Source organism: Mesoplodon densirostris, chromosome 1 (genome assembly GCF_025265405.1).
Source record: "Mesoplodon densirostris isolate mMesDen1 chromosome 1, mMesDen1 primary haplotype, whole genome shotgun sequence".
Taxonomy (NCBI): domain Eukaryota; kingdom Metazoa; phylum Chordata; class Mammalia; order Artiodactyla; family Ziphiidae; genus Mesoplodon; species Mesoplodon densirostris.
Window position 1 is genome coordinate 16,046,170 of NC_082661.1, and position 17,598 is coordinate 16,063,767.

General features: G+C 35.6%; 1 protein-coding gene across 1 annotated transcript in view; it reads right to left on the reverse strand.

Annotated features, from left to right (window-relative positions):
• The window catches only part of ATRNL1 (attractin like 1), a 730,282-nt gene that overhangs the window by 662,604 nt on the left and 50,080 nt on the right, over positions 1-17,598 (reverse strand). The window contains exons 6-7 of the mRNA XM_060100355.1: positions 7,598-7,772; positions 4,947-5,034 (exon numbers count right to left, since the gene is read on the reverse strand). Of these exons, the coding sequence (XP_059956338.1) occupies positions 4,947-5,034; positions 7,598-7,772 (263 nt within the window). The remainder of the gene's footprint in view (positions 1-4,946; positions 5,035-7,597; positions 7,773-17,598) is intronic.

A 17,598-nucleotide genomic window follows, 5' to 3' on the forward strand; every position in this document is an offset into this window, starting at 1 on the left:
ATTTGCAAATGAAGCGACTGACAAAGGATTAATCTCCAAAATTTATAAACAGCTCATGCAGCTCAATAGCAAAAAAACAAACAACCCAATCCAAAAATGGGCAGAAGACTTAAATAGGCATTTCTCCAAAGAAGATATACAGACTGCCAACAAACACATGAAAGAATGCTCAACATCATTAATCATTAGAGAAATGCAGATCAAAACTACAATGAGATATCATCTCACACCAGTCAGAATGGCCATCATCAAGAAATCTAGAAACAATAAATGCTGGAGAGGGTGTGGAGAAAAGGGAACACTCTTGCACTGCTGGTGGGAATGTGAATTGGTACAGCCACTATGGAGAACAGTATGGAGGTTCCTTAAAAAACTAAAAATAGAACTACCATATGATCCAGCAATCCCACTACTAGGCATATACCCTGAGAAAACCATAATTCAAAAAGAGACATGTACCAAAATGTTCATTGCAGCTCTATTCACAATAGCCCGGAGCTGGAAACAACCTAAGTGTCCGTCATCGGATGAATGGATAAAGAAGATGTGGCACATATATACAATGGAATATTACTCAGCCATTAAAAGAAACGAAACTGAGCTATTTGTAATGAGGTGGATAGACCTAGAGTCTGTCATACAGAGTGAAGTAAGTCAGAAAGAGAAAGACAAATACCGTATGCTAACACATATATATGGAATATAAGAAAAAAAATGTCATGAAGAACCTAGGGGTAAAACGGGAATAAAGACACAGACCTACTTGAGAATGGACTTGAGGATATGGGGAGGGGGAAGGGTAAGCTGTGACAAAGCGAAAGAGAGGCATGGACATATATACACTACCAAACGTAGGGTAGATAGATAGTGGGAAGCAGCCGCAGAGCACAGGGAGATCAGCTCGGTGCTTTGTGACTGCCTGGAGGGGAGGGATGGGGAGGGTGGGAGGGAGGGAGATGCATGAGGGAGGGGATGTGGGAACAGATGTATATGTATGACTGATTCACTTTGTTATAAAGCAGAAACTAATAAAAACAATGGAAAAAAAAAAAAAAAAAAAAGATCAATGTACAAAAAACCAATTATACTTCTATAAGCTTGCAATGAACAATCCAAAAATGAAACTAAGTAAACAATTCAATTTACAAAAGCATCAAAAAGAATAAAATAACTAGGAATAAATTTAACAAAAGAAATTCCACACTTGTACTCAAAGCTACAAAACATTGTTGAAAGAAATTCTGAAAGATGTAAGTGAATGGAAAGAACTCCTGTGTTCATGGATCAGAAGACTTGATATTGTTAAGATGGCAATACTCTCCAAATTGATCTACAGATTCAATGCAATCTCTATTAAAATTCCAAATGGCTTCTCTGTAGAAATTGACAAGTTGATTCCAAAATTCATAGGGAATTGCAAGAGACTGAGAATATCCAAATAATCTTGAAAAAGAAGAAAAAAATTGAGGATTAACACTTCTCAACTTTAAAACTTACTACAAAGCAAAAGTAATCAAGATAGTATGCTACTGGCAAAAAGAGGAGCATACAAATCAACAGAACTAAGAGTCCAGGAAAAAAATCCATATATCTATGGCTAACTGATATTTGGCAAAAGTGCCAGGACCATTCAATGGGGAAAGAATAGTCTCTTCAACAAACAGTGCTAAGAGAACTGGATAGTCACATGCAAAAGAGTGAACCTGAATCCTTACTGCACATGACATACAAAACTTCAAGTGGATAAAAGACCTAAACGTAAGAGCCAAAAAAACTATAAAACACTTAAAAAAAAACATGGGCTAAATACGCATGACCTTAGATTTGACAATGGATTCTTAGCTACAACACCAAAATCACAAGCAACAAAAGGAAAAAAGATATATTGGATTTCATCAAAGTTAAAAACTTTTGTGCTTCAAAAGACACCATCAAGAAAGTAAAAGAAGCGGAATATTTGCAAATCATGTATCTGATAAGGGACTTGTATCTAGAATATATAAAGAACTCTGACATCTCAAAAATTTTTTAATGGGCAAAGGACTTAGATAGACATTTCTCCAAAGAAAATACAAGTACCCAAAAAAGCACATGACTAACATCATTAGTCAACATGGAAATGCAAATCAAACATGAGGTACCACTTCACACCTATTAGGATGGCTATCATCAAAAAGACAGATTAACTAGTCTTGGTGAGGATGTGTACATGTTGGAACCTTCATACAAAGTTGGCAGGACTGTAAATGGTGCAGCCACCTTGGAAAACAGTCCGCAAGTCCCTCAAAAAGTTAACAGTTACCATATGATCCAGCAATTTCAACTCTACTATACCCAAGAGAAATGAAAGAATATGCCCACACAAAAACTTATACATGAATGTTCATAGCAGCATTATTCATAATAGCCAAAAGGGGAAACAACCCAAGTGCCCATCAACTGATAAATGGATAAACAAAATGTAAAATATCCATATAATAGATATTATTTAACCATAAAAATTAAGTACTGATATATGCTGCAACATGCCAGTCATAAGCTACATAGTAAACAATTTCATTTATATGAAAGACAAATCTACAGAGAAAGGAAACAGCTTCACGATTGCTTAAAGCTGGGAGGATGAGAAGGTTTGGGGTGACAGCTGAAGGGTACAGGACTTCTTTACAAGGTGATGAAAATATTCTAAAATTGATTACACAACACTGCAATTTTGACAAACCTGCAAGAGATAATTGCACAACTCTGAAGATACTAAAAAGCATTCAGCTGTACATTTTAAACACATGAATTGTATCATATGCCAATTATATCTCAATAAAGCTGTTACAAAAAAATGAAATAAATCAAAAAACTGAAAGAAAACAAAGAAACATATCCACATACATATGTACATAGGGAGATTTTTATTTAATTTCTTAAACATGTACATGCATAGCAAAAAACAGTGGTAGTTTATTCTTTACATTGCTCCTGTGTTTTCCAAATTTTCTTAAACAAGCACAGAAAATATATAAGTTCTGATTTGAAAAGTGTAGTCACAGTCCACAAAATACATGAATTTTTGTTGATTCAAAATAAAAACCAATTCAGTAGCCTGATTTTAATCATGCTAAATTCATGAACCCCACAAATACATAAAAATAACTGATTAAAAGCAATCCCTATCAAAATCCCAATGACATTTTGCATAAGTAGAAAAATCCATCCTAAAATTATTATGGAATCTTAAGGGACCCCGAATAGATAAAACAAACTTGAAAAACAAGACTGAAGTTGGAGGTCTCACATTTCTTCATTTCAAAACTTACAACAAAACTACACTAATCAAAACAGTGTGGTACTGGAATAAACACGGATCTAGATCAAAGGACTAGAGAGCTCAGAAATAAATCTCTGCATATATGATCAAATGCTTTCAACAAGAGTGCCAAGACCATTTAATGGGGAAAAAGTCTTTTCAACAAATAGTGCTGTGAAAACTGAATATCCACATGTAAGAGAAAAAAACTGGACCCTTACTTTATACCCTAAACAAAAATTAACTCAAAACAGATTAAAGACCTAAGAACTAAAACTTCACAATTCTTAAAAGAAAAAAAACATAGGGAAAAGGCTTCATAATATTGGATTTGGCAATGATTTCTTGGATATGACACCAAAAGCACTGGCAACAAAAGAAGAAACAGATAAATTGGACTGTGTCAAAATTAAAAACCTGCCCATCAAAGGACACTATCAATAGAGTGAAAAAGCCCACAGGATAAGAGAAAATATTTGCAAGTAATATATCCAATTAGGGGATAAAATCCAGAATATATAAAGAACTCCTACAACTCAACACCAAGAAAAAGTTAAAAATGGGCAAAAGACCTGAATATATGTTTCTCCAGAGAAAGCATACAAATAGCCAATAAGCACTTGAAAAGATGTTACATATCACAAATCATTAAGGAAATACAAATCAAAACCACAATGAGATACTGCTTTACATCCATCAGGATGTCTATTATAGGAAGGAAGGAAGGAAGAGGAAAATAACAAGTGTTGACAAGGATATGGAGGAATTGAAACCTTTGTGCACTGCTGGTAGGAATGTAAAATGGTTACAGCTGCTGTGGAAAACAATATAGCAGTTCCTCAAAAAATTAAAAATAGAATTACCATGCAATCCAGCAATTCCACTTCTGGCTATCTATCCAAAAGAATTGAAATCAGGAACTTGAAAAGATAGTTGTATACCCATGTTCATAGTAGCATTATTCATAATAGCCAAAAAGGTGGAAGCAACCTAAGTATCTATTGATGGATGAATGGATAAACAAAATGCAGTGAAATATATACATACAACAGAACATTATTCAGATGTAAAAAGGAAGGAAATTCTGACACATGCTACAAGATGGATGAATCTTGAGGACACCATGCCAAGTGAAATAAGCCAGTCATTAAAGGACAAACACTGTATGATTTCACTTATATGAGGTACCTAGAATAGTCAAATTCACAGAGACAGAAAGCAGAATGGTAGTTTACAAGGTCTAGGGAAAGGGGGAAATGAGGAGTTACTGTATGGGTACAGAGTTTCAGTTTTGCAAGATGAGAAGAGGTCTGAAAATAACAGTAATGGCTGTACAACAACTTGAATATACTTAATGCCACTGAATGAATTCTACTCTTAAAAATGGTTAAAATGGTAAATTTTTGTTATGCATATCATGGACAAAAACTCAACCTTCATTTCTTCTCATGTTCAATGGAGGACTGTATTAAAATCTTTTTTTTTTTACTAAAATAGTATAAAAGTCTTTGACATCTCAAGTTATTGTGATTCATATGGTCTACTGTTCTTATTAAATGTTTGAAATAAATCTGAGATTTAGTATTTCTTCCTCTAAAGTCTAAAAAAAGAAAAAAAAGATTAAAATTTAAAGCAGGATTCATACCTGATATAAAGCAAGAGAATGCCCATATCTCTGGAGAGGTCCCCTTGATACAGTTCCTACATTCCATATACTGCTTTCTAAATTGTAACTGAAAACAAGAAAAAAAAATAACTTCATAAGCTAAGATTCATTTTCAGTTTTGTAATTTGCATATGCTTTCTTGTATTTAAATATTCATTAAATTCAAAAACAATTAGAATAAACTCATAATTTCATATACCATATTAGAAATTTCTAATAGAGACTCATTCAAGTTATATCTAGTCTAAATTAGGATTCAATCATCTGAATGTATAATATACAATAACTTGACTAGGCTATTTATTACCAGAGTTAATTTGTTCTGAACCAGCTGATTAACCTAAACAATAGTGAGCTCTTCTAACTTTTAAAGTCACCTGGGCCTCCTTGAAGCTCCTACCTTAAGGCTTTTGTCTGGCTTTCTTCTCTGCCAATGTCTGACCCCTTCAAGTCTTTGCTCAGCTCTCACCTTTCCCATGAAGGGTACACGACTACATTTGTGAGTACAACTCCCTCCTCTTTGGCATTCCTGATTTGCTTACCCCTGCTACCTATCTTGCTATCTATCTATATCTGTATATGAATATATGTGCATATATATAATTTATTTATAATATATATTTATCATGCTAATTACATTTTTTTCTAATTGCCTGTCTTTCCTCACTAACTTCACAAAGATGGGATATTCATTATGTCCACTGATAGATCCCAAGTACTAAGCACAAAGTAAGTGTTCAAAATAATTTGCTATGCCCATGAATACATATTAATTCTAATGTCGATGTATAAATGTTCTGTAAAATACTCTCTAATTTAATAGACACTAATACAAAACTTTTATATTATTTACTGAATAATTTGTCTTAAGCATAACATCTACATCTCAATTAAATTCTACTACAAAAGATAAATCAACTTATAACTGACACCATCACTTCTAAAAAGCTTTTAAATATCCTTACCTACAGCTAAACCACATTCAGAAAAATGAAAAAATATTCTCTAACCTGTGAAAACAGCAACAAAGTTGCTGATTACTTCTAAGCTGATACCTCTAGTTTACTATAAAGCTAAATAAACACTGTAATCAAAAGAACCAGGTTTCAGACAAAAAAAAAATTAAACTATCTGGTTCAAATAGAAAATATATGTTTAGGAGAATATCAAGTAAAATTCATCACTTAATTTAAAATATGCTATTTAACTTGTACAGAACACAAACTTTTAGGATCTACATGTTTCCTTGACAACTATACTGTATCTTCACAACTCTACTTTGCAAATACCACAATTTAATCCAAAGTTCTACTTTATTTTCACAACCTTTTCATTTTCATGAATCATAGTTAATTTCCTTTTCTTTTCCACATTTAACTCTCGGTTCCTCAGGTTCTTTGCACATCTTAACAATTCATTTTAATCCTACCAACTCTCTTTCAATTCTTTCTACTATATTTTATCCTTCATTTACTGTGTTACAGAATTCTAATTGTTCACTTAAATATTTACCTAAAATTCTTCCTCCCTCTCTCCAGAATTTATTTTATTTCATACTTTAATTCCAGTCTTATTCAATCATAGTTTTAAAGCAATCTCCTCTTATAACACAGAATTTTTTTGATCCCCAAAATTAAAGGGACGAATATTTTCAGAAATTAGAGTTTACAGATAAAATACAGAATGCCCAGTTAAACCTGAATTTCAGATAAACAACAATTTTTTAGTGTAAGTATGATCCATGCAATATTTGGGACAAAACCAAAAACTAAAATAAAATTATGAGGCCTATGCATACTAAAAAATTATTCACTATTGATCTAAAATTCAAATTTAACTGTGTGCCCTGTATATTTATCTACTAAATACGGCAACCCTTTTGGGTATACACCATTATGGTACACTGTCCAGGGTCAGTTCCAACTGGTTGATGCCCAAGTTGCATCAGTTATTACACGTTATGAATATCACCCCTGAAAACAACGTTGATAATCAAATTATTCTTATTTCCTCTTTTATTCTGTTATTGAATAGTTCATAAAATAAAATTATCAACTGAAAAAATCAGATAAAGCTAGCATCCATGCAGTTCTCCTTGTCATCCTCTCACACAAAGGACAATCTCTATTGGGTCAACAGTAAATGCATAGCCAATCTTATAATACTGGCACTGTTCTCCCAACAAAAGCTTGTAAAGTAAATGCAAAGTAAAAGTTTAGGTAAATTAAAATTTGCAGAAAAACTGAAAGTACTTTTATATAAGCAATTATACTTCATTCTGAAAAAATAAAAGGTAGCAGTATTCATAATGCCCAATATAGGCTTGGCCTGGCCTGGGCTTATTTAAAGTTAATATTTTCTTATTCAGAATTTATTAAAAGCACTCTAGAAAGTTAATGAAATATCTATATAGAACAAACCTATATGCCCAATGACAAATAACTTATTCATACACTGAGTTTATATATTCTCAAATCAGTCCTATGTGGAAAACAGATATATTACAAAAATAATCATTCATAAATTTGTATATCAATAACATAAGGCCTTTAGGATAGTCTTATTACCGAAAAATATCCAGCTTAAAAATTAGACTGTGAAAATCTGAAAAAAAAAAAAAGAAAACTTACTTCAGGACCATTTGAAAAGCACTGTAGTTAAAAGTATATCCACCAATCACCCACATAAATTTCCCATGTAAAACAGCTTTATGGGAAGCCCGACCTACAGAAGGACTGAAGGGTTTAACATTTGGCAGAATCCAGTAAGACTCAGTGGAAGGAACATTCAAAGAACAATCAGGACCTATTTTAAAAAATCAAACAACACAATGCATTAAACAAAGACCTTAGATTGTAGAAATAGAATACATGGATTAAGAGAATTTAAGAATCCAATGCTCATCGTATTAATAAATATAATATACATAAATGGTCTGAAATATAACTTACAGGAAAAACTCTAAAAGCAAATGTAATGCTTACAGAGGAAAAAATCATACACTCAAATCAGACTTGGATACGTTCAAATAAATAATACAATCTGAAAGAATTACTTAAATGATATAAATTCCAGACTTATTTCAGTATGCTAATAGGATATTAGAACAGAAAACAATGTACTCAAATCCCAGTTCTGTCTCTTATTAAAAGTGTGACCTTGGGAAAATCTGCTTACCTTTGCCATCATCAAGCCTTCATCTATAAAACAGAAATAACAATCTATCTCCTAAGGATTATTATAAATATTTAATTTTTTTAAAGACAGTGGAAATTAAAGCATTCATAGATTGTAAACTATTAAAGAAATATAAAAATAAAATTACATTTTTTCTTAGCATCATTCTTATTAAGAACAACCAAAATGGGCATCAGTAGAGAGGCTTATTATCCTCAAACAGAAAAAATTATTATGCATAATAAAATAAAAACTATTAATGAGTGCAGGATAACGTAAATACTCTAAGTTAAAAACACTGCCTTTTCCTATCCATGTTCATGATGTTACTCATGAGTCTTGGTTCCTCATCTGTAAAATGTAGCAGGCTAGGCTAGATCAGTGTTTCTCAAACTTAAGTTATGGAAGGAATGCTCCTAAAGGAAATGTATTTTCATCAAATTTAAGGGCTCACAGATTATTTTAATTCTAATGAAACTAATATGCTTAAACAAAAACTAGAATAAATTCCTTATGTTTAAAGTTCTTTTATAAATATAAAACCAACATAAACTTATAAATTATATATATAAACAAACATAAAATCATTAAAATTAATTTTTGCTTATTAAAATGATGGATGGTGTTGTTCTGCTCAAAGTAAATCATTGGCCCTAAGTGGAAAATGATATCAATTCCACAGCACCTTTTTTATGCAACTTTAAGATACCTATATTATTTTGACAACATAATTCTCCCAGCACTTTTCTTTCATTTATCTTTTACAAACCTTTTTTATCCATATAATATGCCATAACATCTGTTGACCTTCACTTATCACAAAAGTATCAGTACTCTTCAATATTCTTTTTAGCCTGCAATAAGGATACTACTTGGTCCTAACTAACTAGTCAACACAAATGCTGGCACTGCAATCAAGTGGCATTTTTACACAATTATGAGATCAATCACTTGATGTTAAATTTGCTTATATCAAAAAGTTTTAGATTATCACTGAATCACAAAATTTTAAAGCTTCCAGACTCTAATTTCAGAAATATTAGCCTTTACAGTTTTCATTTTCTCATTTGTTCACTCACCCATGCATTCATTCATTCATCTTCCAAGTCCTTTTCAATGCTTACGTTCTATGAGTCTGTATTTTTCATGTACAAAGTTATCTAGGTTATCTAGGTTATCTAGTTATCTAGGTTATCTCTTTGATAACAATACAATCTTTTAAATCAAATATAGAAAACTTTATAATTTCTGAGTGAAAAGACTGTGAACTATTCCTTGGTAACCAAAGAAATTAAAGGAACACAGTGATTTTTTTTTTTTAAGTTAAACTACAATTCTAAACCACTTAGAACTCATTTAACTCAGGTTGGCAAACAACAGCCCATGAGCAAAATCCAACCCAGTACCTGTTTTTGTAATAAAGTTTCTTAAGAACACAGTATGCTCATTCATTTAAGTATTATCTATGGCTACTTCTGCAGTACTCAGCAGAGTTGAGTAGTTGCAACAGATACCATACAATTCCCAAAGCCGAAAATAGTTACTATGTGGCCTTCTACAGAAAAGTTTACCAACCTCTAACTTAACTGAAGAGAAATAAGATCATATGGGCATTACACATAAGTGGTATACCTAATTGATCTAAATGCTATATCTTGTTTTCTTAAAAAGAAAAATGTAGATTTATTTTAAATCAGGAATAATAAAGCAAAAAGAGTAAAATGTTAATAATAGGTTAATCTGGGTAAACGGCATTTGTATATTCTTTGTACTATTTCTTTTTCAATTTTAGGTATTTTAGGTATCTATTCTTTTTTTAAATTTATTTATTTTATTTACTTATTATTTTTGGCTGCATTGGGCCTTCGTTGCTGCGCACAGGTTTTCTCTAGTTGTGGTGAGCGGGGGCTGCTCTTTTTGCAGTGTGCGGGCTTCTCATTGCTGCGGAGCATGGGCTCTAGGCACTCAGGCGTCAATAGTTGTGGCATGCGGGCTCAGTAGCTGTGGCTCGCAGGTTCTAGAGCACAGGGCTCTACATGTAATCACAAGCGTCCTTGTAAGAGAGATTTGACTACAGAAGGAGAAATCAATATTACCACTGAAGCAGGATGCTGTGCTCCATGCTTTGGAGATGGAGTAGGGGAAAAGAGCTAATGAATGTAGAGATTGAAACTCTATTACTGGAAAAGTCAAGGATGCAGATTCTTTCTTACAGCCTCAGAAGGAGTGTGACCCTGCAAACACCTTGATTTGGGCTCAGTGAAACAGATTTCAGACTTCTAACTTCCAGAATGGTAAGAGCTTAATAAATGTGTGTTAAGACATCAAGTTTGTGGTAATTTGTTACAGCAATTATAGGAAACTAATGCTAATAACTAAATTTATTTTATTTATTAACTTCAGATAAATACTGTTATTTAATACAAGAAATTGGATTTTAGAGATTTTTAAATTTTTACTCTATAATCTAAAATATCTACTTTTCTATGCAAACCTGCAGTCAAATTCTTCCTCTTTATTACTACCTTATTTTATGTAACTTCTGGCAGTTATTAGAAGGAATGGTCTATAGCCAAACTCTACAGATTGTCTTTATTTTACTCTAAATTAGTAAGTTTATAAATAGAAAGATTTATGAATATGACTTAAACGTGTAAGGAAAATTAGATGTGTTAATTTGTAGTTTTCTGCACTCATAACTAAAATGATTAAAAATGTAAATTTATAAACTGAATACTAATTTAAAACACAAATAACTATAGAGAATACTTTATACACACAAAGGCTTCACCACCAATTAAATATCATTTAAAGCCATCCAAGACTCCCTTTTTATAAGAACACATCCATGAAAAATCTACCACTTCATTATCTGTCCTGTTATGGAACATCTCTGCATAATTCTCCCTGCATAACTTTTATCAATCAATATGGGAATCTCCTCAAGGTAAGCAGATCACAGCTGTCTTGAAAAAGATGTAATAAACTAATTCACATTACAGTGGGTTTTCATAAAGATTTAATATGCTACCTTTTCCATGGGTTAATCCAAAGAGCATAAATGAATTTCTAATGATGTAACTTTCAGCATTAGTGACAGTCTACTGCGAGATAAATTTTTGACACTGTTCTACAATCCAAAGTGGAATTATACTCATCCCTCTTAAACTTATACCTCCATCCTCATAATCTCTCTTGAATTCCAGACTCAAAATGAAACTACCTACATGACATTTCCACTTGGATGTCTCATAATCATCTCAAATTTAACATGTCCAAAACTAAAATCTTGATTTTTTTCCCTCCCAAATCTGCTCCTTCACCAGTGTTTACCATCTCAGTAAATGGCACTTCCATTTACCCAGTTGCTCAGGGCAAAGATCTTGGAGCTATTCTTGAGTTCTCTTTTTTTCCCACACCCATATCCAACAAATCCTGGACTGACATTCATTACGTATGCAGGAGTACAGCCTTTCCAACTGTTAAAACATGGAAATGCTTCACTGATTGTTAAGCAGATGCTGCTGCAGGTACCAGGCCTTCCCCTTCCCAGTTCCCCTGACCCCTCTGAGATTATCCAGACTCTCCCAAAAGACAACTAAAGGGGTAATGCCTGGCACAGCATGGCTCATCCAGGATCCTGCCCCAGTCCTAAAGTCAGCTGATGCTGTTTTGACTGGTTGGTGTCTAAGTGTCTGTACCTTACCAATTATAAACATTTTTAAATTCGATCACCTCTACCAGGCTCTAAACACTGATCCTTCCCTTTCCAACTACCATCCTAGTACAAGCCACCATCCAATCTCACCTGGACTACGGCAATAGTCTCCAAACTGGTCTCCTTATTTCCATTCTTGCTCCCTTCCTATCACATTCAACTCTCCACAATGCAACCAGAATGATTAAAAATATAAATTTCCCTACTCAAAATCTTTCAATGATTTCCCATCACACTAAAAATAAAAATCCTTAACATGGCCCACAACTCTTACATGACTGGCCTCAGTATTCACTTACTGCATGAATGAATGAATGAATGAATGAAAATAACTTTAGAGCCATAAAAGATTAAGAGCAAGAGCTATGAAGTCAAACCTCGCTTTCCAACTTATTAGCTTGGACGAATTAACTTCTCTAAACTTCAGTTTAATCATAGAGATTATATGTAGAAGAACATAGGATTCTGTGAAAATAAAATAAGATTGAATGAGATTGTACTTAATATTAAATACTATAATGAAACCTTCATAATAGTAACATTATTACTATTATGAAGTCCATCCTCTCATTTTAATATACAAGGAAACTAAGTATAGTTAAGTCGACAGGAGAAATATGTCAATGAAGCCTAGCATTATTAGGTATAGTAAATATACATGCCAAAAGAAAACAGTAAAATTAGAACTAAAAATTTCTATAATCAGAGATAAATACAATTGAGAAATAATTGCAAAGGACAAAACCTAGAATAAAGAAAGTACTACAAAGTTTTGAAAGTTTCTCCAAAGCAATTCCAGAACTACTGAATTATAGTCCTTCTTCTTTCCCAAAGTAGTCTATTTTGCACTGGAAAAGTTTTTCTAAGGGACTCTATCTCTGTTTTGATACTGGAAATCAGTACAAAAATTTTATTTGCTTTATACAAATTAATTTTATAAAATAACTTTTCTTCCATAAAGAAGGATAAAAGTTTAAAGTCTTCAAGTGAGTTTAACAGCAATTCCCTGAATAGTACCTCTAGTGTAGTATATCAGCTAGATTTCTCTGGTTGTAAGCCACAGAAACTACTTTTGGCTAGGTTAAGGAATAATGGGTATTTGTTGAAAACATGGGGAAATTCAAAGAATTTTTAAAAAGAGGCTGAAAAACCAAGCTTAAAATAGACAGGTATCTGGATTTATCATCCCACAAGACTACTCTCAATGAGTGAAAGGCAATTTCCCACAAAGAAACTGGATTGCTAATAGGAAAGGAAAAGAATGCTGAGAAGGAAGATTTGAAGAGAGGTACATGTAACTTACTGTAATCACTCCAGAAATAGTCTTATGATCATATTGAATCTGAAGTTCTCCACAATAAAAGGCAAAATGAGATAACATCATTGCAAGAGTCCTATCTTCTAACATCATCAGAAAATTTTGATTTTGTTTCAGTTTCCAAAGTATTCTAAACATTTTCTAGGCTCATAAAACCAATCTCCAAAGGACAGTTATCAATTTTAGTGTATTTTAAATGTCCACGGCTGTTCTGACAATATCCTAATTTTACAGAACAATGAATTTGTGAGTGGTAATCACTACACCAAATCTGTTCCAAGAATACTTGGTTCTCACAGTTTAGGTCAATGATGTGATTACAGTATGGAAAGGAACTGCCCTTCTGTTAGCAAAGATCAGTGTTTTCCAATTACTACTTTTGAGCTGTGAAAGGCTTGAAAACAAAGCTTTATAGACCGGTTCTGATTAGTTAAAAATGACAAATACAGAGATAGCTGGGATTGAAAGCAGGATTTGTTTATCCCACCTAAGTCAGAGGCAATAAAGTAAGTGGTTGTAAATATTTCAACATTAGGTAACCTTCCACAAGGAAGGAACCTATGTCTAGCACAGAATATTCTGTGAATTTTGTTGTAACCCACAGCCCTTTGTTCTGTTCTCTCTCTCTACACTCCCTTCCCTCATGATCTCATCTGATCTCATGGCTTTAAGTATCATCAACCATTTCCAATTTAACATTTTTAAGCCAATCAGCTCCAAACAGTACAGACCTCTCTCCACTAAACTCCAACTGCCTTTTCAACATCTCCTCGTAGATGTCTAAAAGACATCTCAAACGTAACATACCAAATTCAAACTGATCTTCCTCCTAAAATCTTCCTCATGTCAACTGATGACAACTCTATCTTACTCTAAGGTCAAAAAAATCTTCAAGTCATCCTTGACTTTTTTCTTTCTCCCATCCTCCATATCCAATGCATCAATAAATCCTATTAACCCTGTTTTAAAATCACATTCAGTATTAAGCAATTCTTACCTTCCTTACTGTCTGCCCACACTACTATCATTTCTCATCTAGATTCTAATTATAGTAGTAGTCTCTTAACTGGTACTCTGCTTTCGTAGTCTATTCTCAATATAGAAGTCAACAGGAACCTTTTAAAAGTAAGTCAGATTATATCAATCGTCTGCTCAAAATTCTACAATGGTTCCCCATTTAACTTAGGGTAAAAGTCAAAATCCTTCCAATGGCCTACAACACTAAGGCTTAGCTCAGCTAGCTCCATTCCTCACAAACCTCCATCACTCCAGCACCTTACCTCCATATCCCCGATCATCTCCTTGCTCTGAAACTTCTCTGAGCTCACATCCAACAACCTGCCCCTCAGTCATTCAATTCCAGGCACACTGGCCTTTTGCTGGCCCTCACATACACCAGGCATGTTCCTGCCTTAGGGCCTTTGCCAATGGCTACTCCCTCTGCCTGAAATGCCCTTCTCCTAAATATCTATAGAGCTAACTCCCTCACCTGCTTCAAGTCTTTACTCAAATGTCACCTTCTCAATAGGCCTAACCTGATCATTTTATTTAAAATTATAACTCCCGGACTTCCGGGTAAGATGGCGGAAGAGTAAGACGTGGAGATCACCTTCCTCCCCACAGATACACCAGAAATACAGCTACACGTGGAACAACTCCTACAGAACACCTACTGAACGCTGGCAGAAGACCCCAAACCTCCCAAAAGGCAAGAAACTCCCCACATACCTGGGTAGGGCAAAGCAGAGAGATTCCCACACAGAGGAGCGGTGCCGAGCGGCACTCCCCAGCCCGAGAGGCTTGTCTGCTCCCCCGCCGGGGCAGGCGGCGCTGGAGCTGAGGCTCGGGCTTCGGTCAGAGCACAGGGAGAGAACTGGGGCTGGCGGCGAGAACTCAGCCTGAAGGGGGCTAATGTGCCACAGCTAGCCGGGAGGGAGTCCGGGAAAACTCTGGAGCTGCCGAAGAGGCAGGAGACTTTTTCTTCCCTCTTGGTTTCCTGGTGCGCGAGGAGAGGGGATTGGGAGCGCCGCGTAAAGGAGCTCCAGAGACGGGCGCGAGTCGCGGCTGAAAGCGCGGAGCCCAGAGACGGGCGTGGGACGCTGGGGCTGCTGCTGCCGCCGCCAAGAAGCCTGTGTGCGAGCGCAGGTCACTGTCCACACCGCCCTTCCGGGAGCCTGTGCAGCCTGCCACTGCCGGGGTCCCGGGATCCAGGGGCGGCTTCCCTGGGAGAACGCACGGCGCGCCTCGGGCTGGTGCAACGTCACGCCGACCTCTGCCGCTGCAGGCTCGCCCCGCACTCCGTGCCCCTCCCTCCCGCCCGGCCTGAGTGAGCCAGAGTCCCCGAAGAGGCTGCTCCTTTAACCCTGTCCTGTCTGAGCGAAGAACAGACGCCCTCCGGCGACCTACACACAGAGGCGGGGCCAAATCCAAAGCTGAGACCCAGGAGCTGTGAGAACAAAGAAGAGAAAGGGAAACCTCTCCCAGCAGCCTCAGAAGCAGCGGATTAAAGCTCCACAATCAACTTCATGTACCCTGCATCTGTGGAATACATGAATAGACAACAAATCATCCCAAATTGAGGAGCCAGGAGTCAGTGCTGTGCCTCTGAGGTGGGAGAGCCAACTTCAGGACACTGGTCCACAAGAGACCTCCCAGCTCCACATAACATCAAACGGCGAAAATCTTCCAGAGATCTCCATCTCAACACCAGCACCCAGCTTCACTCAACGACCAGCAAGCTACAGTGCTGGACACCCTATGCCAAACAACTAGCAAGACAGGAACACAACACCACCCATTAGCAGAGAGGCTGCCTCAAATCATAAAAAGTCCGCAAACACCCCAAAACACACCACCAGACGTGGACCTGCCCACCAGAAAGACAAGATCCAGCCTCATCCACCAGAACACAGGCAGTAGTCCCCTCCACCAAGAAGCCTACACAACTCACTAAACCAACCTTAGCCACTGGGGACAGACACCAAAAACAACGGGAACTACGAACCTGCAGCCTGCAAAAAGGAGACCCCAAACACAGTAACATAAGCAAAATGAGAAGACAGAAAAACACACAGCAGGAGAAGGAGCAAGGTAAAAACCCACCAGACCTAACAAATGAAGAGGTAATAGGCAGTCTATCTGAAAAAGAATTCAGAATAATGATGGTAATGATGATCCAAAATCTTGGAAATAGAATAGACAAAATGCAAGAAACAGTTAACAAGGACCTAGAAGAACTAAAGACGAATCAAGCATCGATTAAAAACACAATAAATGAAATAAAAAATACTCTAGATGGGATCAATAGCAGAATAACTGAGGCAGAAGAACGGATAAGTGAGGTGGAAGATAAAATAGTGGAAATAACTGCTGCACAGCAAAATAAAGAAAAAAGAATGAAAAGAACAGAGGACAGTCTCAGAGACCTCTGGGACAACATAAAACGCACCAACATTCGAATTATAGGGGTTCCAGAAGAAGAAGAGAAAAAGAAAGGGACTGAGAAAATATTTGAAGAGATTATAGTTGAAAACTTCCCTAATATGGGAAAGGAAATAGTTAATCAAGTCCAGGAGGCACAGAGAGTCCCATACAGAATAAATCCAAGGAGAAATACACCAAGACACATATTAATCAAACTGTCAAAAATTAAACACAAAGAAATCATATTAAAAGCAGCAAGGCAAAAACAACAAATAACACACAAGGGAATCCCCATCAGGATAACAGCTGATCTCTCAGCAGAAACTCTACAAGCCAGAAGGGAGTGGCAGGACATACTTAAAGTGATGAAGGAGAAAAACCTGCAACCAAGATTACTCTACCCAGCAAGGATCTCATTCAGATTTGATGGAGAAATTAAAACCTTTACAGACAAGCAAAAGCTGAGAGAGTTCAGCACCACCAAACCAGCTTTACAACAAATGCTAAAGGAACTTCTCTAGGCAAGAAACACAACAGAAGGAAAAGAACTACAATAACAAACCCAAAACAATTAAGAAAATGGGAATAGGAACATACATATCAATAATTACCTTAAATATAAATGGACTACATGCTCCCACCAAAAGACACAGACTGGCTGAATGGATACAAAAACAAGACCCATATATATGCTGTCTACAAGAGACCCACTTCAGACCTAGAGAAACATACAGACTGAAAGTAAGGGGATGGAAAAAGATATTCCATGCAAATGGAAACCAAAAGAAAGCTGGAGTAGCAATTCTCATATCAGACAAAATAGACTTTAAAATAAAGACTACTAGAAGAGACAAAGAAGGACACTACATAATGATCAAGGGATCAATCCAAGAAGAAGATATAACAATTGTAAATATTTATGCACCAAACATAGGAGCACCTCAATACATAAGGGAAATATTAACAGCCATAAAAGGAGAAATCGACAGTAACAC